The sequence below is a fragment of the Barbus barbus genome (genome assembly GCF_936440315.1).
Source record: "Barbus barbus genome assembly, chromosome: 1".
Taxonomy (NCBI): domain Eukaryota; kingdom Metazoa; phylum Chordata; class Actinopteri; order Cypriniformes; family Cyprinidae; genus Barbus; species Barbus barbus.
The window spans coordinates 46,869,216-46,893,420 of NC_136729.1; the positions used below are offsets into that span (position 1 = coordinate 46,869,216).

Below are 24,205 nucleotides of genomic sequence, written 5' to 3' on the forward strand. Positions count from 1 at the left end.
GACGTCGTTTTTGGCCAAGTGGTCCTACAAAGCTTGCACTCTTTACTCTTAGCCTATAATTTAATAAATCACTATGCAGCAGATATTAGCTATATTATTAAATGCTATCCTGTGGGTTTTAGTGAAAATGGCCTAGGACAGACATCACTTTAGGCCAGTACTGTCTGTGTGGAGAAGCTCTGCATGCTGTCTGAGTTTCTGGTAACACACTGCCCTCATGTGGACAGAAGAAATATGGCCTTATAATTTCCATGAACCTTTGAAGACTGAAACAGCAGTGCCTGTTGAACAGGTTGGACTGGTTGAGTTTTCCTGCATGTTACAATCTAGTTGCCACTGATGAAGACACTTGATGATCAAGCACAGGATGAGCCAGTAAAGTAAGTTATTTATGAATGTTTTGTGTTTTACATTGAAGCGTTGTTTTGTATCTGGAGTTTTGAGAATAGTCTCCATATCTTGACATATTGTTTACAGCTTTGTGTCACACCAGTCTGAAGAATTTGACAAACCCAGCCGAATCCTCTGATGAAAAGATGGCAAAACCTGCAAGTGAGTGTATGATAACATCAACATGAAACTGAACACGAGAATCATTCTGTTCACTTTCTTAGTGCATGATCCGCAGCCCTGAAGATGATTCATTGACACACCACACTCACACAGGTACAAACCATTGTCACTGGACCAGTGCCTTTTAATATAAAGAAACACATTTGAACAATTCCAGTTTAAGGACATCATTTGTACCAGGGGTAACCAAATGTATTTATTTATTTATTTTAAACCTGCTGGTACAATATTGAATCTTCATCAAAGGTACAAAGGAAGGTGCCACCACAGTGATAAGGCACTTTAACTGTGCTAAATGTGTTCCTTCCAGAACTACTAAAGTTATTTTTCCTATTGAACAACAAGTGCATTCAGAAACTGAACCCAGAAGGCATCAATTTAATATCAGCTATTGTAATTATCAAATACATGTTTAAACTATTTGTTCCAGTTTACAGTAAAATATTTTTTTGTGTAAAATATATATATAATATATATATATATATATCCCCCAAGGACAACAACAAAGAGGAATTTGTTTTCAAAAACAGAGATTTATTATTCAAATGGATTCAGGAAGTCACAAAGTTCAAATTCAAAGTATTTGCGTTTATATATTCAAAGGCTTTTATCTGAACACTTAATGATATTGAGTGTAAAAAATATAGACCACAAGGGGAGAAAAAACAACAACAAAAAACCTTTCCACAGCTCTGTATGTAAACCAATCAGAACTGTATATTCCACATCTCATTATACTCCAGGCCAGATTATATTATTAATGACCTGTCTGTTGTAAAATAATCATAAAATAAACCATAATTAATTAATTCTTCTCACGCATGGAAGAGCATCTACTCAGGATCATCCAAATATTCAACAACGGAGTACTCATGTTTTACAAGACTTTTGTAAAGTTTATCTTTCATTTTAGGTGTTGACAGAAAGTCCAGAAGTGCTCTCATTTTTTCTCGTGTTGTTGGTTTGCTTAAGATGATTTCGTATTTTTCCTCTCCAATCAGACGTTTCATGTCGTCTGCAATGGGCTCCACCAGTGAGACCTTTCTGATCAACTCCGTCCTGTGCTTCTCCACAAACTCAGCACCTGGATGAACAAAATGTCATGAAAAGCCACTGAACAGTGTTTTATGGAGAATCTGCATAAAAACAGCCTGATCTGTTTTCATTATAAATTCAATTAATTTTACCTTCACCACTTTTGCATCTTTTTTGTTTCTGTGCTGTGTCAGTCTCTGCAGACTGATGACCTGGGTACAGATAAAAAATAAAATTAAATAATAATAATAATAATTAAAATGATTATGTCTGCTAGGTATAATACAATACAAATAATAAAGACTCTCATCAAGCCGTCAGACCAGAAAAAAAATAAAATAAAATGAAGGAGTAAATTTATTTAAGAGATGAGGAGAAACAGTCACTGAGTGGAACTGGGCTTCAGAGAGACCCAAGGCCAAACATTTCCTGAAAATAATATTTTCTTTGTGTTGTTTTGATTTGAATAATTCATTGCATATTAAAGCGGTACTAAAACGGACTATAACCCAACGCTCACCTTTCAGAGAAAAGCGCTCCTGAAAAGTGATACTGAGCCGAGGTCGCAGCATGTCACTTCCGGATGTCAGAAGAGATGCTTCCAAATGAGCGCGAGCTGAGTGTTCCATAACCTCTAACATGCGGCGCCACCACTGAAAGATCAGCTTCGTTCTATTAACTCAAAAGACACACAAAGAGAATAGGAAGAACATAAAAATAACATAACACAACATCAGCAACTCATAACGTAACAAAATTATTGTCCAGGCTTTTGGAATTGCATAAGAAAGTGTAGACGGCACATTTATAAATTGCATATTGAAATGTATGTGTAGGCATATTTTACTCAGAAATTCAGCAGTTTTGGCCAAATTCTACGAAAGCATTTAATGTATCAGGAAAAGCAATACCAGAATGCCCCACATGTGCAATGTTTTAAACAAGATGGCAGACAGTGCATTTAATATTAGGTAAAATTTAAATTACATATAGTGGCTAAATACAGAAAAAATAATAAAACTTTGCAGAACATTTACCGGTCACTGAATTAAATTGTCATAATCACTTACTTTTATTCTGCCTCCAGTCAGCTGAAATGAGGCCAAAAATACCCAAATTAGTTAACTGCATTAAATATTATTCTAACTGCTGCAGAACTACAGTAAAGCATATGCATGCTGTACATTCTATCAAGTGTGTATTCATGTTAATAGCATGTGCAGATCTGTATGATTCATGAAAGTGTATACTGCCACTTACAGGATGAAGAGTTTTCTTTGAATTCACCTGAAATAACACAGACAAAAACATCAAAATATAATATATACAGATCTGATCTGATGTGCAGAGAGTTTTCTTCATGTGGGTTGTTTACCTGATTGTATATTAACATCCCATATTTTTTGGCCCTCTTTTGTCATTATAGAGAGGTCAAGACATTCCAGTTCATCTTTAATGTGTAAATCAAAGAAGTTGGTCTTGTTGGGTGTCAGTTTTAAACTCTGGCAAGAAGTGAATTGAAATATTTTAGAAAGAGACAGCATGTAAGTCTGGATAATTGTCTAGCCAAAAAAAAAAAAAAAAAAAGTGAAGGCTAGCTTTTTGCAAGTACCTGAGGTTTGATTTTGGCGTCACAAGATGTCTGCAGGGTGAAATAGTCATTTAGTTTAAGGGCTTCATCTGGAGTTGGTTTTAAAATCTCCATATTATTTTGCTCCTTCTCCTCCACATCCTAACAGTGTTAGACACAATTATTTGTCACTTAAACATGTACTTATAGAAGTAGTGTTACATTTGTTTTCTGCAAAATCAAAAAGACAAATACATTTACATTTTGCAGACGCTTTTATCCAAAGCGACTAACATTGCATTCAAGTTACAGTTTTTACATTTTTATCAGCTCTTGCTTTCCCTGGGAATCGAACCCATGATCTTGGCGTTGTTAGCGCCATGCTCTACTATTTGAGCTACAGGAAAGCTAAATATATTTGATATATTTTATTTTTATAATATTTATAAAAAGATAAATATATTCATATTGTCCATACAATTTGCTATATTCCAAATACTCTTTATCTTTCAAATCTCAAATACTGAAGCATGTTGAGTGGTATTTATAACTTACAAGAGTTTCATACATGTATCATACACATTCCAGATTTATGTCATTATTTATTTAGCTTTGAAACTTAATGAATGGCTTCAAAATACTTAAAGGAACACTCCACTTTTTTGAAAATAGGCTCATGTTACTACTCCCCTTGGGTTAAACAGTTGAGTTTTACCGTTTTTGAATCAATTCAGCCGATCTCCGGGTCTGGCGGTAGCACTTTTAGCTCAGCTTAGCATAGATCATTGAATCGGATTACACCATTAGCATCTCACTCAAAAATGTGACCAAAGAGTTTCGATAATTTTCCTATTTAAAGCTTGACTCTTCTGTAGTTACATCGTGTACTAAGACTGACAGAAAATTTTAAGTTGCGATTTTCTAGGCCAATATGGCTAGGAACTATACTCTCATTCCGGTGTAATAATCAAGGAACTTTGCTGCCGTACCATGGGTGCAGCAGGCGCAATGATATGACGCAGTGCCTGAACGTCTTAGTACATGATGTAACTACACAAGAGTCAAGCTTTAAATAGGAAAGCTATCGAAACTCTTTGGTCATTTTTGAGTGAGATATGCTAATGGTCTAATCCGATTCAATGATCTATGCTAAGCTACCACCAGACACGGAGATCGGCTGAATGGATTCAAAAAACGGTAAAACTCAACTGTTTAACTGTAGGGGAGTTGTAAAATGAGCCTATTTTCCAAAAAAAGTGGAGTGTTCCTTTAAGAATATAGCATCCTTTTGGTCTTGTTTGCTTTTGTTGTGTAGAAAAGAGGGGCCTGAGGGAAAGTATAATGGGAAACTTTTCATTAGCCCTTCAGAAGAGTTTGGTTATTGTCACTTTCGGAAAGAAAAAAAAAATCAATAAATGGATGAGTATATTCTACAATTGTAAGTAAATAAATGTCAAAATACATTGTCATTTGGTACACGGTCATATGGTGCATGAAACATATATTATATTAGATTGTACCTTCTTAAGTTTTTTATCCTTTAAAATCAGGTACACATGAAGGTTGAGGGGAGATGTTCTGTTGCGATAAATCAAAGTTTCACAGTGAAATTTCATGTTGAGGTACTGTTGCGCCTCTACAACAATTGCCAAGAATGAGAAGGTGGGATTGACAATCTTGGCATGGAATCCGCTTAATTCACATCTTTCCACTGAAACAGTACCGTCCTTCACATGAAGAACTTTCACTACATCCTCTGAGGAAGATTCAGAATCTGTGGACAGCAATGTTGGTTTAAGTAACATATTCTTCAAGAACGAGAGCTCATAGGTCTGGCTTGCCAGGTTTACACATATGGAGAGAACATGTTGAAATGACTGGATCAGGAGTGAGATGTGCCTTACCTACACAGACGAAGTGAGGTAGCTGAATTTCCTCCAGTGTGCCAGAGGTTACAGTGATGTCCATCAATGGTCCACATGGCTTGTAGTTCTTCAAAATATCTTTACTGAGTGATTTCCAGTCAACAAACTTATACTCCAAACTGACATCACTGTCAGACTGCCAGCGAAGGCCAGTCTCTGAACATTCATGCTGTCCTTCAGAGGAGCTGATACTGAAAACCCACATATAACACTGATAAAGATGGTCTCAGAAGATGTGATATTATATATGCAATGTTACAAGTATGTACTATTTCATAAATTAAAGTTAAAAGTCGTGACGTATTGTCAAGTATGGTGACCCATACTCGAAATTGGTGCTCTGCGTTTAACCCATCCAAGTGCACACACACAGCAGTGAGTAGTGAACAAATCCACACACACACACACACACACACCGTGAACACACACCCGGAGCAGTGGGCAGCCATGCTGCAGCGCCCGGGGAGCAATTGGGGGTTCGGTGCCTTGCTCAAGGGCACCTCAGTCGTGGTATTGAGGGTGGAGAGAGCGCTGGACATTCCCTCCCCCCACCTACAATTCCTGCCGGCCGGGGGCTCGAACTCGCAACCTTTCGATTACTAGTCCGACTCTCTAACCATTAGGCCACGACTTCCCCCGAACTCCCCCGAACTAAATGTTTCTCTTTGTACCTGTACTTGATATCTGTATCTGTTGTGACCTCTGAAGGTCTGTTAACTTCCCATTCAGAATTATCCTGAGAGGGAGAAAAATAATCATTAAAAGAATAAAGAAATTAACAGTCACTGAAATACAGATAAAAGCTTTGTTTCAATATAATTTTGAAACGTTCTCTGTCAAAAAAATCAACTAATATTCTGATTCTTCATAGGGATGGTTGTATCGATCCTGAAGTAGGCTATCGAAATAACTGAAAAAGATAAAGATGAGTGAAAAAATGGTGCCAGTGTCCATGGCATGCCGTCTGTCTCTGTGTTGTCTGCTCAGTTTGTTGTTTGCTATTGCTTTATCTGTTTATCTGATCACTATTTGGTTCATCTTATACTGACCTACAGGAAGATACTGAAATCAGCTAAACCTGTATTAAGGACTGTTAAAAGATGGACTAATGAAACAGAGCAGGATTCAAAAGACTATTTCTACCTCAGTTTTTTTGAAGCTGCTGCAAACGATCTGGATGAGCCCAGAGAGACTGTAACATCCTATTTCAGTTTATGTGAAGATATGTGCATTCCTACCATGACTCTACAACAACAACAAACCATGGTTCACTGCAAAACTCAGACAGCTCCGTCAGGCCAAAGAAGATGCTTACAGGAATGGGAACATAGTCTTGTATAAACAGAACAAATACACACTGGAAAAGGAAATCAGAGTGGCAAAGAGGAATTATTCAGATAAGCCAAGGATCCAATTCTCTTCCAGTGACACGGCTTAGTGTGGAAAGGTCTGAAAGACATCATCAACTACAAGACACCATCCCCAAGCACTGTGGAGAATCAACAACTGGCAGACGATCTGAATGAGTTCTGTTGCAAGTTTGAAAAAAACACCATTAGCACCTCCAGTAACCCCCATCTCCCCCAAAACTGCACTCCAGATCAGAGAAGATGATGTGCTCCAGGTATTCAGAAAGAACAAGAGAAGAAAGGTACCAGGCCCAGATGGTGTGACACCAGCCTGTCTGAAATCCTGTGCTGAAGAGCTGGCCCTCATCTTCACACAGATCTTCAAACACTCCACCCTCATCCCCGTCCCAAAGAAACCCAAGATAGCAGGACTTAATGACTACAGACCTGTGGCTCTAACATCGGTGGTCATGAAGTCATTCAAAAAACTGGTTTTAGCTAATCTGAAGGATATCACTGGACCCCCTGCAGTTTGTCTACAGAGCAAAAGGTCTGTGGATGATGCAGTCAACATAGGACTGCACTTCATTCTGCAGCATCTGGACAGACCAGGGACTTATGCGAGGATCCTGTTTGTGGACTTTAGTTTGGCCTTCAACACCATCATTCCAACACTCCTCCAGACCAAAATAACTGAGCTCTCCATGCCCACCTCCATCTGTCAGTGGATCACCAGCTTCGTGACAGACAGGCAGCAGCTAGTGAGGCTTCATCCAGCACCCATATAATCAGCACTGGAGCTCCTCAGGGCTGTGTTCTCTCCTCCACTGCTCTTCTCCCTCTGCACCAACGACTGCACATCTAAAGACCCCTCTGTCAAACTCCTGAAGTTTGCAGATGACACCACAGACATCGGCCTCATTCAGAACGGTGATGAGTCTGCTTACAGACAGGAGGTTAAAGAGCTGGCAGTCTGGTGTAGTCTTAACAACCTGGAGCTGAACATGCTCAAAACAGTGGAGATGATCGTGGACTTCAGGAGAAACCCTGCACTCCCCCCACTCACCATCATGGACAGCACTGTAACAACAGTGGAGTCATTCAGATTCCTGGGCAGCACCATCTCTCAGGACCTGAAGTGGGACATTCACATAGACTCTATTGTCATAAAGGCCCAGCAGAGGTTGTACTTCCTTTGCAAGCTGAGGAAGTTCAACCTGCCACAGGAGCTGCTGAAACAATACTACTCTGCCATCATTGAATCCGTCTTCTGCACTTCCATAAATGTCTGGTTCAGCTCAGCTACCTAACTTCGTCATGGACAACAAAGCTCTCGTTCTCTGACAGGAAGTGAAAACACTGCTTGCAAAAGGTGCGGTGGATATAGTGCCGCCAGCTAACAGCAAGTCAGGCTTTTTCAGCCGCTTCTTCCTCGTCCCAAAAGAGATGGCGGGGTCAGACCCATTTTGGATCTCAGGCATTTGGGCCACTCGCTTATGTGCCGGCTGTTCAAGATATTAACTGTCAAACAGATCCTTGCTCACATTTTACCAGAGGACTGGTTCTGACAGTGGATCTGAATGACGCGTACATTCACATCCACATAGACCCCATCACAGACTATTCTTTAAATTTGCGTTCGAGGGAGTGGCCTACCAATATGCAGCCCTTTCATTTGGACTGTCTCTGGCCCCGCGCACTTTTGCGCTTTTCCCCTCTGAGACAGATGGGAATCCGCATATTGAACTACCTCGACGATTGGCTGATTCTAGCTAGATCAGTACGGTAATGCCTTTAGATTCTGCCCATATGTGGGCATGGATTACGCTGGAACGATCCCTGACCATTCAGCGATTGGCGGCATCCATCAAACCCGGGACGACACGTCCCTTGAAGGTTTTTCAGAGGTTGCTCGGACTCATGGCAACTGCCACTTCTGTAGTATCTCTGGGCCTGCTCTATAAGCGTCCATTTTTGTCTCAAAGCCCATGTTCCACCACACGCCTGACGCCTGGGACGGCTTCCTGTCAGGGTAGACCACCGCTCTATCAAGGCTGTGGCCCCCTGGACGACCTCTCACCTGTTTCAAAACAGGAATGAGATTAGGCCTGACCTCTAGAAAGAAGGTAGTCACAACGGACGCATCCAACTCAGGTTGGTGCGCCCTGTTGGAGGGTAATCCGGCATTCGGCTCCTGGTCAGCCCCAGAGCAATGTCTGCATATCAACTTCCTAGAAATGTTGCTGGTTTTCTTAGCCCTGAAAACCTTCCTTCCAAACTTAAAAGGGCACCACGTCTTAGTCCGGTCGGACAGCATGATGGTGGCAGCTTACATCAATCATCAAGGCGGTCTAAGGTCATACACTCTTTACAGGATGGCTCGTCGCCTCCTTTTTTGAGCACAGAAAGGACTCCTCTCGTTACGGGTAGTTCATGTGCCGTGCAGATTGAACCTTGGCGCAGACATGCTGTCCAGGGGCAAGGTAGCCCCGGGCAAATGGGCGCTACACCCTCAAACGGTTAAAGAGATCTGGTCAGTCTTCGGGATGGCAGAGGTCGAGCTCTTTGCTGCAGAAGACAATTCCCAACACACTTCTCGATACAGCGAGATGCTCTGGCCCACAACTGGCCTAGTGCTCACCTATGCGCGTTTTTTCCCCGATCGTACCTGATTACTCAGGTCATCAAGCAGGTCAGAAAGACCAAGTGCTCTCTCCTTCTAGGCAGCAGCAACCCCGTAGCCCATTCCGTTGAGGAGGAACCTTCTCTCACAGGCGAAAGGCATGATTTGCTATCCCCCGCCGGAGCTGTGGCGCCTTCATGTATGGTTCCTCGACGGGAACTTAATCAGCTCCCAGCGAGAGTAAGCAATACCATTTTGGAGGCAAGAGCACCGTCTACAAGATGACTTTACAGCCTAAAATGGTCGGTCTTCCTTAACTGGTGTTCTGCACAAAGTTAGGGACCGTCCAGTAAGGGCTCTGAGAGTATACTTAGAGCGCTCTAGCCTGTTTAGACAGTCCAAGCAGCTTTTTGTTGGCTTTGGAGGCCGCCAAAAAGGACTGCCAGCCACAAAGCAGCGACTTTCTCGCTGGATCGTCGATGCGATAGCCTTGGCTTACACCTCAGAAGGCTTACAATGCCCTATAGGTGTGAGAGCCCATTCCACGAGAGGGATGGCATCCTCCTGGGCATGGTCCAGTGGAATTTCTAATGGTTTCTATAAGCTGCACGCAAATCGATGACTGTTGCTTCAGTCGAATGATCTGATGAAATGGCGCAGCAAGCCGACTTATACACACGTCGGCACCACCTTTTCTGGTGGGCTAAAGCACCATTGGTTTGTGCAGCTACACAAACGTGAACAAATCAGGCTTCAGTACAGAGTAAAACAGAAGTTTCCCCATACACTACACTCATTCCCTTATCTCAGGGAACTGAGGTTACGTCAGTAACCGGAGCGTTTTCAATCAAAAACAAGTAAAACAAACAAAGTATCCTCTCTTGCTGAAACTGGTGCTGAATCTATCTTAAGCAGCTAAAAATAAGCCAAATCTCTGCTTTTGTGATTTTCTTGGGTTGCGATTTGAGAACTAGTAGCAAATACTACTTTTGGGATTTCTTCTGAACTGTATGTGAGTGGGTGTGTGCTTTTAGTAGTAGTTTCATGTATCTTAGAGTAGCAAATAAACTTCTTGTTTCATTGTAAAGAAGCAGTGTCTTGTGTTATGTGTTTATGAAGCTAAACTCAAGCCCAGATCTTGATTACCTAGCTCATAGAAAAATATTGCTAGCATGTATTTGGCCCTTTGGCCAAGGGGTTAATATAAATAACAAAATTGATATACTGATTGTTAACGTTTCACTGGATGAATAGTTGATAAACTTTTGAAGCAGTTTTAATCGAGTTGATTCCGAATCTTTGAATTCGATTCCCATTGGACTTGACTAATTTCCCTACACTACACTGATGCGAGTATCGAAAGTATTGATACTAAAATAAAAAATTATCAATACTAAGGTGTGTTTTATTTAAAGGAACACTTCACTTTTTTTGGAAATAGGCTCATTTTCCAACTCCCCAAGAGTTAAACCGTTGAGTTTTACCGTTTTTCAATCCATTCAGCCGATCTTTGGGTCTGGCAGTAGCACTTTTAGCTCAGCTTAGCATAGAGCATTGAATCGGATTAGACCATTAGCATCTCGCTCAAACATTACCAAAGAGTTTCGATAATTTTCCTATTTAGAGATTGACTCTTCTGCAGTTACATCGCGTACTAAGACCGACAGAAAATGTGGCTTACGCAGAGCCTGAAAGTAGTCCCCAGCTCAGTACGGACTACTTTGAGGCACTGCGTAATATCATTGCGCCTGCTGCACACATGGTACGGCAGCAAAGTTCCTAAATTATTACGCCGGAATGGGAGTATAGTTCCTAGCCATATCAGCCTAGAAAATCGCAACTTTTCATTTTCCGTCGATCTTAGTACACGATGTAACTACAGAAGTATTAAGTTTTAAATAGGAAAATTATCGAAACTCTTTGGACATTTTTGAGCGAGATGCTAATGGTCTAATCCGATTCAATGATCTATGCAAAGCTAAGCTAAAAGTGAAAATTTATTTCGGAATTTGTGCTTTGCATTCAGAGCCGATCCTCCCTATAGGCAGAATACGCAATCTGCGTAGGGCCCCTGAAACACCAGGGGGCCCCTCTTTCTCTTAAAAATGTTTTAATTTTAGTTTCCTTTTTCAGTTTGGCAAGCGGTTATGAAAATATGAATGATCATTTATTTTAATTGAGGTGCTCTGTCACCCTTTCTTCGTAAAAATCAGTCAAATCATGTAACATGAATGTTGTACAGTCTCTTGACAAAGGCTCGAGACAAAAAAAACGTATTGAAAGCGTACTGTGCCACGGAAGAGATACACATGGCCAAATGTGTTTCAACAGATAAATGTTTATGTTGAACTTTATTCTTGAGCAGATGGCGCTGTATTAAGCAGTAAAAAAAGTGTTTATGTTGCTCATGAAAATGTTTCTGAAATGTCTGTTTATTTGACAAATATTGCATCAATTAATGCCCAGTTTAAACCAGTCATGAGCTGGTTTAAGCTGAGCGGCACGGTGTCTCAGTGGGTAGCACTGTTGTCTCACAGCAAGAAGGTTCCTGACTGAGTCAGGATGCCTTTCTGTGTGGAGTTTGCATGTTCTCCCGGAGTCTGCGTGGGTTTCTTCCGGGTGCTCCGGTTTCCCCCACAATCCAAAGACATGCAGTAGAGGTGAATTGGCAAAGTAAATTGGCTGTAGTGAGTGAGTGTGTGTGTGTGTGTGTGTGTGTGTGTGTGTGAATGAATGGGTGAGTGTGTCCCAACACTAGGGTTGCACAAGGTACTTTGATGCCACACGTGACAGTGACATGGTGCCGGTGCTGTCTCAAGTTTGTCAAAATTTCTAAATTGAACGCAGAAGCCCGGAGGAGAAAGCAAATCAAAACACCGGTCACAAATTAGAAGTACAAAACAAGGATTTTTAAAGTAAAATGTCGGATGATTTCGATATAAGTCAAGAGGAGACTGGTTTTCCTTTGCTCCTGTAAACAAACTCGTGAGACTAGCTTATTCTCAGTGTTCATCTGAAAGAAGAAAGTCTTATACACCTAGGATGCCTTGAGGGTGAATAAATCATGAGATAATTTATATTTTTGGGTGAACTAAACCTTTAACTGAATTGGAGCTTGTCAAAAGCACATGATTTATGACGTCCGAAAACCATGTGACTGCTTCAGTATCTGGTTCAAATGAAGCAAACCTCAGTGCCGTTTCATTTACATTATATATTACATAATGCATTAGCATAGTTTTTTCCCCAATATCGTAATTTATATGTGAATCTAAAATGAAATTTGGCTATAAAATATATAGTCGGATTTAAAATAGATCACAGATTTAATTTAATAATTTATAAATGTGTTTAATTTATTGCCAGTATGCCGACACAAATGAATGACTTTGACAATGACCATTAGTAATTTAAAACAAAGAACCAGTTGTAGAACCAGCGGCTGTAATGGAACACAGCACTTTGGAAGCTGATAGTCCTTTTATTAACACTAGATGGCCACAATATTAACAGTGTTTAAAAGCTTTGAGTAATGAACCTTTTTCCGATACAACTGTGTTGAAAGCTTCACTGGTTCAGAACGCTTCACTTCACCATCACTACATGAATCATTTACATTTGAAACTGTATATTCAAAAGGAAAGAAAAAAAGAGCGGTCTGTTAAGATACACACCTCATAAATCTTCTTTCCCCAGTTGACGGCGGCAGAGCAATTGTAAATGCGACTATGTTCCTCACAGAGCTTCGTCATACGCTCTCGCAGCTGTTTCAAACTTTTACATTGAGGAGAAAAACATGAGAAATTCCACAAAACCATATTCACAGCACATAATTCTGCTTGCATGGCATAAATCATGAGATGCAGTTGGATATTTCTGGCTATATAGACAGAGTTATGAGGTTTGTACTCACTCCTTCTCAATCATCTCAGAGTCAGGGTGCTGCAAACGAGTGGCTTCGGCTGCATCTTGATCCAGAGAATTCAGCAGCTCCAGTGAGATCAGGATTGTCTTTTTGATGTGCTCCTGGTACAGGGGCTGCTTCCCTTCATCAATCTTCTTGCTATCCTAGAAACATCAAAGAGCAATGCAATTAAATATAGTTATGTAACAATTGCTAAAGGAATATTCACCCCTTAGGCTGGCTGCACACTAGACGATTTTCAGACCACAGACAGCAGACCGTTCAACCAATTTTTTGCCTTATAATCCTCTGAACGCATACACTAGACAATTCGACCAGGTGAGACCCATCGTTTTGGCCTCACCGCAGGCTCTCTGTGAACATCGGACTGCCCACATTAATCCCATGATGGCCCAGTGTGGGCCAGCCCGTTCGGTAGTGATGGGACGCAGAAGCCCGGATGCGCAGATGCTCCGACGCAGTTTTCAAAGCAATATTGTATCACACACTGAACCGAAGCTCTTATCGAAATGACAAAACCACGTGACTGATAACGTTTGACGCTTCAAACGTCATGCAGTATCGGAAGGTCGGGACAGCTGGTTTTAAAAAATCGTCACTTTGCTCTTGTGTTGACTTTACATTGACTTGGTTGTGTGTGCGTTTTCACTTATTTAGGATCTAGTAGAATAGTTTAGAACAACCTCAACACCAGACAGAAACTGAGTGCACGTCACACCTCTATTGCATTTAATCATGATCTATAGCTGGGGTCTCAGAGACCCCGAACAGCTCACCCAAAATATTTTTGCAACCACTCACGTCATGCAAAACTCGGCACTAGGCCGTCAGTAGAGAGCCAACTCCCATGTCTGTATGATGTAGTAGAGCTGAGATATGGCTTCTTTATGTTGCTATATGGTTGCTAGGGTGCTCTATATGGTTGCTAGGGTGTAGCTGCACAGTCGCCATGGTGATACTTACAGACCGGTTTTCTGTAAATCCGTCCCTGATGGCACGAGATTAAAAACTTTTTCAAACCATTCTCTGCTCCGCGATGTTTTGTTAGATGTGGTGGAGAAACCACCAGATGTCACTAATGCACACTGTGTTAAAAACTTTGAGTAATGAACTGTTTTTCAGAACCTGTTGTTTAATATAGGCCAGGGATCCTCAAATCTGGCTCTCAAGATCCACTTTCCTGCAGAGTTAGCTCTAATCCTAATCAAACACACCTGAGTATAATAATCAATAATCAAATTTCCCTAAGCACTTCCCCTTGGGTGAATCCCCGCTGCCATTTTGAAGTGCATTCCACTTTGTGAAGAAGACAGACAGACCCTCGACCCCTTGATTTTGACAGAGGGAGCGAGTCTGCTTCATATGCACACTTCAGGCCGCTCCATTGACCACAATACAACATGATTCATTTATCCCTACCTCAAACAACTCTATAGTATATAAAATATTTTTTAAACATTTATAACAGCCCAAGCATACCTATATGCATACAGAATGCTGCAGCAAACACATTCATAAGGGGAAAATAAAAATAATAAACCAGCTCCAACAGAGGATTCCAAGTTTCCAAGGGCTTAGGATGTTCTGATTAAGTTAATTACCAAGGGTTCCACCAATAGTGGGCACTCATGCAACGTAATCAATGACATACAATCAAGTAAACGAGACGGAGGGAAGTGTTCGAGTGAAGGGCATAAAAAATAGATCTAATTATTCTTCAAAATATATTATTTTGTGTTACACAGAACAAAGATAAGACATGGAATCACCTGAGGTTTAGTAAATGATGACAATTTACATTAATTTGTAAACTAATTGAAAAACTTAAAACAAAACGTTAACAGAAAATAGAAATAAACTGAAATAGAAATGTTATAACTGAAATAAAATAAAAATAAAACTGAAGTATGACAAAATGGCAAAATTACATAAATTAAATGATAAATTAAAATGAAAAGTGAAAGTGTAAAAATAAAGCTGAATTCAAAATACTATAGTATATAAATCATACTAAAATAACACTGGCATACACTATCTGCAATTGTACCGTAACTAACCCTAAACTGACATATTTCAAAGGGGCTTTGACATGCTTAATGGTGGGACGATAGCAGGAGTGATAAACTCTCTGGCTTATAATGCAAGGAAGCAGTTGTTCTTACCTTGCTGAGGTGCTGTTCTGTCTCAATGATGCTCCTCTCCACTTTGCCTGCATTCATCTGCAACTTATCATCCAAGGCCACTAAATAACTGACAGGTGGTCTGAGGTAAAAATAACAAAAAGTAAGTTTTTTGTGGGAGCAGTTTGATGTAGTTTCAGTGAGCCAAATATACAGGTTTCTCTCTGCATTTTTCCAAAGTACTGCTGCAAATGTAGTAGGTTTGTTATGTTACATCACTGCATCTTGGACAAAACACAACACCTTGCTTCAATTATGTGACACGCTGAGATGCTCTGAAAATAAATACAGGGCTTGAAATACTTTCATCCCACATCATCTGGCACATCAGATCTGTATAGGAGACTTATGGTACAAAACAAAATAAAATATATATCTTAGCTGAACAACACTGCAAAAAAAAAAAAAAAGGGTGCAGAAATGCTGTTTAACATTAGTAGACAAGCATAGTAGTGCATTCAGCAAATTCTAGAGAAATTGTTTTTGGCAGTGCATAGACATGACTAAACTTCATCAGAAGCCAATTACACTCATCAAACAGCTCTGACGGGTTTCACAATACATGCAGACAGGATAAAAAGGACATATGCCAACTGATATAAACTCATCTGCATATGAAACTCATCAAAATGAGTGGTAAAACACAGCTGGATTGTTAAAGCATGAGATTATGTAACCAATTTATTTAATCACAAACGACTTTTAAAGCAGCAGCAATAATAATAATTAATAATAAACAATGCAGCATATGCATATACTGAGGGGGGAGAACCTGAAGGGTGTAAATGACGTTTTGGGTGAAATGGAGAAACCAAAAAACCAACAAAAAAACACTTGAAATACTAATCTAATTGGTGCCAAAGGGTGTTTTTTATGTGATATTTAATTTCATCACAATAGATTATTTCTTTTAAACTCATTAATGCAATGCTTTGTTCATATTGTTGTCAGATGTACCTGTTTTTATACACAACATGGAATAAAACATTGGTGCCAAAAAGGCGCATGTGATTTAGTTTTAAATAAATGTTAAAATAGTGTTCAATAAGTAAACATCCAGGTGTATAAATTATAATTATAAATGATTGAAATCAGTACACAAAGTCATATCAACCTATGATGTGTGTGTTTTTTGGCCCTCCTGATAAGTTTCTGGGCAATATCAGATGTGTTTAGATCAGGGGCCAACTGCATAAACATAGACACATTGTTAAGAACTAGTTTGACTCACTTTGTCTCACTTTTCTGATTTTTGTAACTGACTTTAAACAGTTATGACCATTGTAGATGAAAACAGCTTTTTAAGACTAGTCTAATCAGTTTATGCAACCTTCCCCTGATGGCATATGTCCTTTTATCCTTTTTGGCACATTAGTAAAACCTGTTATACCTGTTTGATGAGTGTAATTGGCTTCTGATGAAGTTTAGTCATGTCTATGCAATGTCAAACAGCATTTCTCTAGAATTTACTGAATGCACGCTAGACTGCTCAGGTTTGTCTTTTTTTAGCGCACTGCAAACAAACAGATACATCGTGACTTTCTGTAAAAATAGACAGACAAATCACAAAACTTGGCAAATTTGACACTGAATGCATAGCTCATTAAATCAACACCCAAATATGACCTAAATGGAAAAATATGTTTTTTTTTGTTTTTTTTTAACCAATAAAATAAATTTGACGCAAATGGAAACCATTTTCCTAGTCAAATCCCCTCCATAGTTACAGTGAGCGAGCATTCACTGCTTTCTTTATGCTTTATGCTCATTTAAACAAATTAAACTTTTAACCATTCAGCTTTCTTTAAATATTCCTTATGCATTTTGACTGTAGCCTGTTCTGATGCAGGTGTAACTTCAGTACTATATACAATAAGAACAATAAAATGTTGACTGTAAAGTAATAGTAATAATCAATGATAAATCAATTATAGGAAATATGCATTTGAATTACTGTAAATTCATTTAATATACATTTCACAATTATTCCCCTCCTCTGTTCAGAGCATAATAACTAGTAACTACCTACTTTGACCAAAATAGTTTACTCAGTCATGTCAGGGTCACCTAGAACAGTCTTACCTGCACTCCTCACATGGAGTGTGTCAGAACTATAATATATATTTGAAGATTATATAGTTATTTATCACAAAGTGATGCGAGTCTATATATAGACCAGAACCTATTTACAGTCAGTGTAATCATTCAACACATAGACCTACACTCCTTGACTACACACATGTTCCCTAAGTAGCCTACAGCTGAAACCAGGCATACATTTGACACAATTAAAAGACCACAGTGCAACAAAACTTTTAGAGAAAGTATCTGATTGCCACTGACCTGCTTTCATTGGTGGTCTTGGTGGTTTTATCATTGGACATGATGACAGTTGCAGAGTTTCTTAACACCTGTCTGCTAAGATGGCACAGTTCTGATTCCTCTCTGCTGTCTGGCATTTAATACCTGAGGGGTTTACACACCTTACACAACACCCACAATGCACAAAAGAGCAACTACCGGTCCGTGTACTTTTGCATGCATTCATTTTTATTTACATTTTTTACCCAGAAATTAAATATGGAAAATACGGTTAATGGTTCAAACGCTGTTGAGTAGAATAAGCAGACACAAACTAGTTTCCATTATTGAAACCTTGTATTTCATTAAAAATCGTAAAAGTCATATAAAGTAGGTATGCATCAATACCATTTTTTTCCAGAACTGGTCGATACCTATGAAGGTATGTTTGGTGCAAAACTGAGTGTCTGTGACAGCTGAATTTGTAGAGAATAGCCACACATGTGTAGCAGTACATTTGAAGTCACAGACATATTTGCAGACTTGTAGTTTTTTTTCTTTCGCCCACAAATACAACACAACAGTTACACCTGCTCGAATCCTCATCGTAGGTGCACAAATCCTATTCTACGAATCACAAATCAAGAAACTCGTACGCTCACATGTTGTGCTATTATTGCTGCAGTGAATATGGTGCAAAACACATTCACACACCTGCATCAAAAATGTGAAGTCACGGACAAATCCGCAAATCAGTTTGTGAATTCTTGCAATGAGATTTGTACACTTGTTGTACAAATGTATGTTGTAATGTAGTATATGTATGTTTTCTTACATATATATTTTTTTATTGTGTGCTTTTTCTAGCACAAGTGCATAACGGCAACGGCTTGAATCTGCTGCTTCGAGTCTGAAATGCAGTTTTTAGCTTGCAAATGACAACGGCGGGCATTCTTCAGAGATCACAGAAGTTTGGCCAATCAGAAGAGCTATACTGTATCCAGTTTTTGTTATTCTTTATAGTTCCTCGTTTGTTCATTATCTGCAACGTCGGGGGTGTATTTTGGAGCCATAGTGACAGTGATTACATCATAAGTTATAACATCAGTTATCCGAATCAGTCTTAATCAGGGATATATCTCAATAATTACTATTTTTTTTTCATTATTGTAAGGGGTAGGTTTAGGGTTGGGGTAGGTGAGATGCTAATAAAACACAATCTAATAGGTAGAAAATTCAATTTCCGGTCGGAGCTGGGTCGAACCAATAGCAAAACGTGAGAGTACGAGTTTCTTGATTTGTGATTCTATAATATTTAGTTTGATAAAATGTATTGCTTATACTCTTTTGGACCATGAGGGTGAGTAAATGATGACACAATTGCCATTTTTGGGTGGGTGAACTATACCTTTAATAATTATTTTTTGTTAAATTAAATTATTTATTTATTCATTTTAATTATTAATTTTTAAATTAAATGATTTATTTAATTACATGATACTCTAAACCAGAGGTCCCCAGCCACCGGGTCGCGAGAAGGTTCTGGGGAAATATGTATAGATATGATGCTCTGTTATTTATTGTGCCTAAATTATTGCTCTAATTATTCTGTATTTTTCGTTGTATGCTATTGATATGGAGTTGCAATTTGATGATTGCATGTTAAATTAGTAAATAAAAGATTGCTCTGATCTGTCATATAGTCTTTTATCGCATCTGATCCGTGATATATAGCGCTCACAAGAACAGAGACAGCGTGGTTCATACATGTGTTTCCTCTCTCATGTATCCTTGCGTTTAAGAACGCATTTAATCTTCTCAGTAAAATCCCTGTGAATATCACACAGACATATATACACTGTTAAAAATTCGTCCTGCAGCAACTCCTGCTTGTTTAGTAAGAACAGGTATGCAGTATTAGCTATGATTAATAGTATGGATATTTGAATATTTCACAGAGAAAGGAAGAAGGGAGCATGACGTATTGCACTGAAAGGGGAGGATAGATCGTTTTTACTTTCGTTTGTGTTCGCTGCACTTTACAGGAATACTTTTAAATAGTTTTTCCACACGTCTTTTACATCATTCATAAAGGTAAGTGTGTGTTGTTTTGTTGAGAAGCCTTAATGACTAAATCAGGTCTAGAGCTGGACTGGTGTTAAACTGGTTTTCCTCACCGAGCTAGGGATCTCTGAACAAAGCTGCGATCGGAAATTCAACAGTTCAGGAAAGTTGGCGACTCGGATCAACAGCTCGTGAGATAGAAGCTGTTCCTACACAAATAACACATCTCTTTGATCGCAGTAACATAGGCAACGATCTGCAACATATTTTCCTCAAAACGAGACTTCCTGGTTGATCTCTAAGAGCAGAGACGAGCTCGTCTGCGAGAAACCCGAGGAAACCCTCCGCAGAATGAGTTTTTACTGGTTATAATGGGGGTTTAGTGGGGGATGTACTGGTTTAACTGAAACTGTAATGGTTCCTGTTGGTCTCTAGTAATGTCTTTCTTTTTTCTCTTTTTGATGGTTTTAATGGTCAATAATTCCTGGTTTGTATTGTTTGTATGTATGGTATTTGTAGTGGAAACCATTACTATGTCGGTTATTTGAAGAGTTTATTTGCAAAAACAGAAAATGTTCAAAAATCATGTTTTATTGTGTTAGTTAGCTGGTTTTACATCACTTAGTTTGAGAAAAAAGTGCTTTTGCATTTTTTATGAAAAATATTCAATAAGTTCACTGTAACACACTGTCCTGTCACCAAATTCAATCCACACATCACTGCTCTCCTACAGGTTATACTTCAAAACATAATTTTAAGAAAAAAAAAAAAAACATTTTTGCATAATTTCAATGATATTTTATTAAGATATCTCATTATGCAGTGTAATGGAATCCAATTCAGTTCACTCATCAGTGCTCTTCCAGTGGCTATACTACAATACTTATAGTTTGAATAAAAAATAAAATAAATAACTGACATCATTTAATATTTTCAAGTTAAAAAATCAGCCTTTAATGACTTAAAAATACCACTTCAAAACAAATATTACATCAGTTTTATGTAATATTGATTTTAAGGGTTCCTATATTCTTGCTGTTTTGCTCCTTCACTGGAAACGCCAACATAAATGAACAAAACCAAAGGAGGTTGAATTTGATTACAGACAGTGAAATGCATGTATAACTGTGGGTTGCTAATCTTCAGATGAATGATTCTGTGCTGCAAGTATACCTTCATAAAGAGAATATGAAGTGAAATGGAAGTATAAATGTTTCAGAGGAATATATATCTCATTAACAGTAGTCCAGCATGGCTGTGCATGAACTCCTCCTGGAGTGTTTGGAGAACCTGGATTCTGAGGAAATGCAGTTATTTAGATGGCACTTAACTCAAGGCATAAACGACTTCAAAATTCCCAAAAGCCAATTGGAGAATAAACAAAGGTTTGATGTTGTGACATGCATGATTCAGCGTTATCCTAAAGGAGCTGGAGAGCTGACTCTGCTCATTTTGGAAAAGATGAAGCAGATGAATCTTGCAAAAGAGCTGCAGGAGAAGCTGGGTAAATGACATCAAATAAATATATTTATTACAAGAGAATGTTTAATGATGCACCAAGACCATCTGTTAACATACAATGCAGTGTTTTATTTAATATAATACACAAATACATACAGTTACAAATCCACAATTATTTTGTGCAGTCACTACATTTCAAGGCTTTTGATAATGTTTGATAACATCACTCAATCTAAAATATATACTGATGAATGATTTAATGAAAATTTAGTGTATGTTCTTTAATATCCTAAGTGAAACACCATGCATGTGAAGAAAAAAAAATAAATAATAATTATAATTTTTATCATTATTATCCATCTTCACAGGTCATACTATGGATACACAGCAGTCCAAACATACTACTGAGGCTGGTAGAGCACAAAAACAAGGGAGATGCAAATCTGGTAAATCAGTATATCTATCTATCTATCTATCTATCTATCTATCTATCTATCTATCTATCTATCTATCTATCTATCTATCTATCTGTCTATCTGTCTGTCTGTCTGTCTGTCTGTCTGTCTGTCTGTCTGTCTATCTGTCTGTCTGTCTGTCTGTCTGTCTGTCTGTCTGTCTGCATTATAAAGAGCTATTGTGCTTGGTAGTTCAGTGACATTTATGACATTCAAAAATGTAAACAATGCAACTGTTTTTCTGTGTCCACAGGTGCTGAGTTTGTGGAGAAGCACAGGACAGAGTTGATCAGAAAGGTCTCACTGGTGGAGCCCATTGCAGATGACATGAAACGTCTGATTGGAGATGAAAAATACGGAATCATCTTAAGCAAAACAACAAGACAAGAAAAAATGAGAGCACTTCTGGACTTTCTGCCAACAGCTAAAATGAAAGATAAACTTTACAAAAGTCTTGTAAAACATGAGCACTCCGTTGTTGAATATTTGGAGGATTCTGATTAGATGGGTTTAATTTGGCTTATTGTCATTCAAGGTACACAGTAAAACAAAACCCGTTTGTACTGCAAGTTACCACAATACAGATTTTTTTGGATAATATGGATAACAATAATAATAAATGAGAGAGAGAGAGAGAGAGAGAGAGAGAGACATGTAACGTTGTCCTTGCTTGATTGTTAATAAAATATTTGGAACTCTCTCTGAAACATCTTTCTTATCAATGCACTCACACACACACACACTCACACACACACACACACACACACACACACACACACTCACACTTGTTGGTTTTGCTATACTTGAGAGGACTCTCATAGGCGTAATGGTTTTTATACTGAACAAACTGTGTGTGCTATTGCCCTACACCTAAACTTAGCCCTCACAGGAGACTTTTTGCATTTTTACATTTTAAGATAAAGTTCATTTAGTATTTTTAATAATTTATTTCCCTTGTGAGGACCGGCCAAATGTCCTCACAAAGTCAAAAATCTCAGGCTTTACTATCCTTGTGGGGACATCTGGTCCTCACAAGTATAGCTAAACACGTACACACTCACACACTCACACACATACTGGTTTTTGTGGTTTAACAGGACTTTGATGGCCAAACCAGTTGGATGGTGGTTTAAGGGGACACACCTTTCCCAATGTCCTCCAGAAATGATAAAACGATAAAAAATTTTGTTTTACTCCACAGAACACATATATCACTTTGGATTTTCTTTACACACAATAGATCGGATAATATGACAATATGATATTTTGGTGGTACACAAGGATAGCCACGCCCCTCCTAAAATGTTCCCACCCATGACATAATTGGGATTTATAGGGTCTTATCGATTTATGAGGACACTCACTTTACAATACACAAAACATGTCAGTTCTCTGGATTACAGGGACCAATGTGTTTTACTGGTACAGGACCATACACAACACACAAACGTGTCAATATGCTGCTTTACCAAGACTGAGGTGGTTAAAGAGTACCGGATCGAAAACACAATACACGACACAACACAACACAACATTACAAGGACCAATGAGTTTTAGAAGTACTTTAATAACAACTTAAAATTGTGGCATGAATTTTTTTTTAATGAAATCCACCAACTTAAAAAAACAATAAATCAAACGGCATGCCCTGTTGTAAGTACCTCACTAAATAGATAATAAACAGAGATTAACTCTCCTCGGAAGCAATAAATGCTGCAGATGTGTAAAGAGACTGATTTATCTTTGAGTGACAGGTCATCCAAAAATCAACAAGAGATTGAGGAATTGACAGAATTGTCATTTTTTGACAAACTGTTGAACTTAAACAGATTTCTACAGTGAAATAGAACTGCTGCCATACCAGTTTTGCATTATGGAAAATATCAATAACAACAATCAAAGTGTTAATTATAACGGAACAGCATCAAAAGAGACACAGGATGTACTGTAACATCACTTACTTTGGGTTTTCCTTTTTAAGCTAATTCCTCGATTTCTTACAAAATCCTGTATGTTCTGTGCACTGCGTCTCGCCAAAACAGGATCCTCAGCAGTCTTACACTGCTGGCATTCAGTCAGTGTGGCCAGTTTTCCTTTAGTTATATGGCCCTTAAAATGTTTCATTACAGCTGTAATTTCAGCGCTTGACCAGGCCACTTTCTGCCCTCTCCGTGGGTTTTCAGTTGCTGCCTCACTCTCACTCTCTGTATAGAAGAACATATACTTTAGTGAGTTCTAACACCGAGTGTGAGCTCATGTACTTACATTGATGGTGGTATTGCAATTTAAACCTCTGGTACCTTCAAGAACTTCAGTGGTGCTCTTAATGGGCATCTTCTGAACACCTGCAGAAAATCAGTCATATAATAATCATGAAACTCAGAAGAAACATTAACAATAACAATAATAATATTATATATATATATATATATATAAAATATACAGGTGCATCTCAAATTAGAATGTCGTGAAAAAGTTGATTTTTTTTACAAGTTATTTCAAAAAGTGAAACTTTCATATATTTTAGATTCATTGCATGTAAAGTAAAACATTTCAAAATGTTGAAATAAAACAAAACCCGTTTGTACTGCAAGTTACCACAATACAGATTTTTTTGGATAATATGGATAACAATAATAATAAAAGAGAGAGAGAGAGAGAGAGAGAGAGAGAGAGAGAGAGAGAGAGAGAGAGACATGTAACGTTGTCCTTGCTTGATTGTTAATAAAATATTTGGAACTCTC

At 38.5% G+C, this 24,205-nt stretch overlaps 2 protein-coding genes across 5 annotated transcripts; one reads left to right on the top strand and one right to left on the bottom strand.

Annotated features, from left to right (window-relative positions):
* Positions 1–316: 316 nt before the first annotated feature.
* On the top strand, positions 317–24,205 carry LOC306844077 (apoptosis-associated speck-like protein containing a CARD). Of its 4 annotated transcripts, XR_013781893.1 has the most exons (6): positions 317–380; positions 478–552; positions 20,788–21,049; positions 21,375–21,452; positions 21,715–22,115; positions 24,152–24,205. XR_013781893.1 is itself a non-coding variant. In XM_079375955.1 (5 exons), exons 3-5 carry the CDS (start codon positions 20,797–20,799, stop codon positions 21,963–21,965), a joined length of 582 nt encoding a protein of 193 aa, XP_079232081.1. In that variant the 5' UTR covers positions 317–380; positions 478–552; positions 20,788–20,796; the 3' UTR covers positions 21,966–22,161. The 4 variants fall into 4 exon arrangements, 2 of the variants coding, with proteins under 2 accessions (XP_079232081.1, XP_079232080.1); XM_079375955.1 differs by lacking the exon at positions 24,152–24,205 and having other exon boundaries at positions 21,715–22,161; XR_013781894.1 differs by lacking the exons at positions 317–380; positions 478–552 and adding an exon at positions 19,458–19,575.
* LOC306875520 (NACHT, LRR and PYD domains-containing protein 1 homolog) lies at positions 1,095–17,615 on the bottom strand. Its single transcript, XM_079426151.1, has 14 exons — positions 17,524–17,615; positions 15,163–15,262; positions 12,989–13,143; positions 12,750–12,849; positions 5,775–5,839; positions 5,083–5,294; positions 4,699–4,952; positions 3,221–3,340; positions 2,984–3,110; positions 2,869–2,895; positions 2,679–2,699; positions 2,129–2,287; positions 1,761–1,820; positions 1,095–1,657 (listed from the first exon to the last, which is right to left on the bottom strand). The coding sequence occupies exons 1-14, from the start codon at positions 17,562–17,564 to the stop codon at positions 1,407–1,409; spliced, it is 1,692 nt and encodes a 563-aa protein (XP_079282277.1). The 5' UTR covers positions 17,565–17,615; the 3' UTR covers positions 1,095–1,406.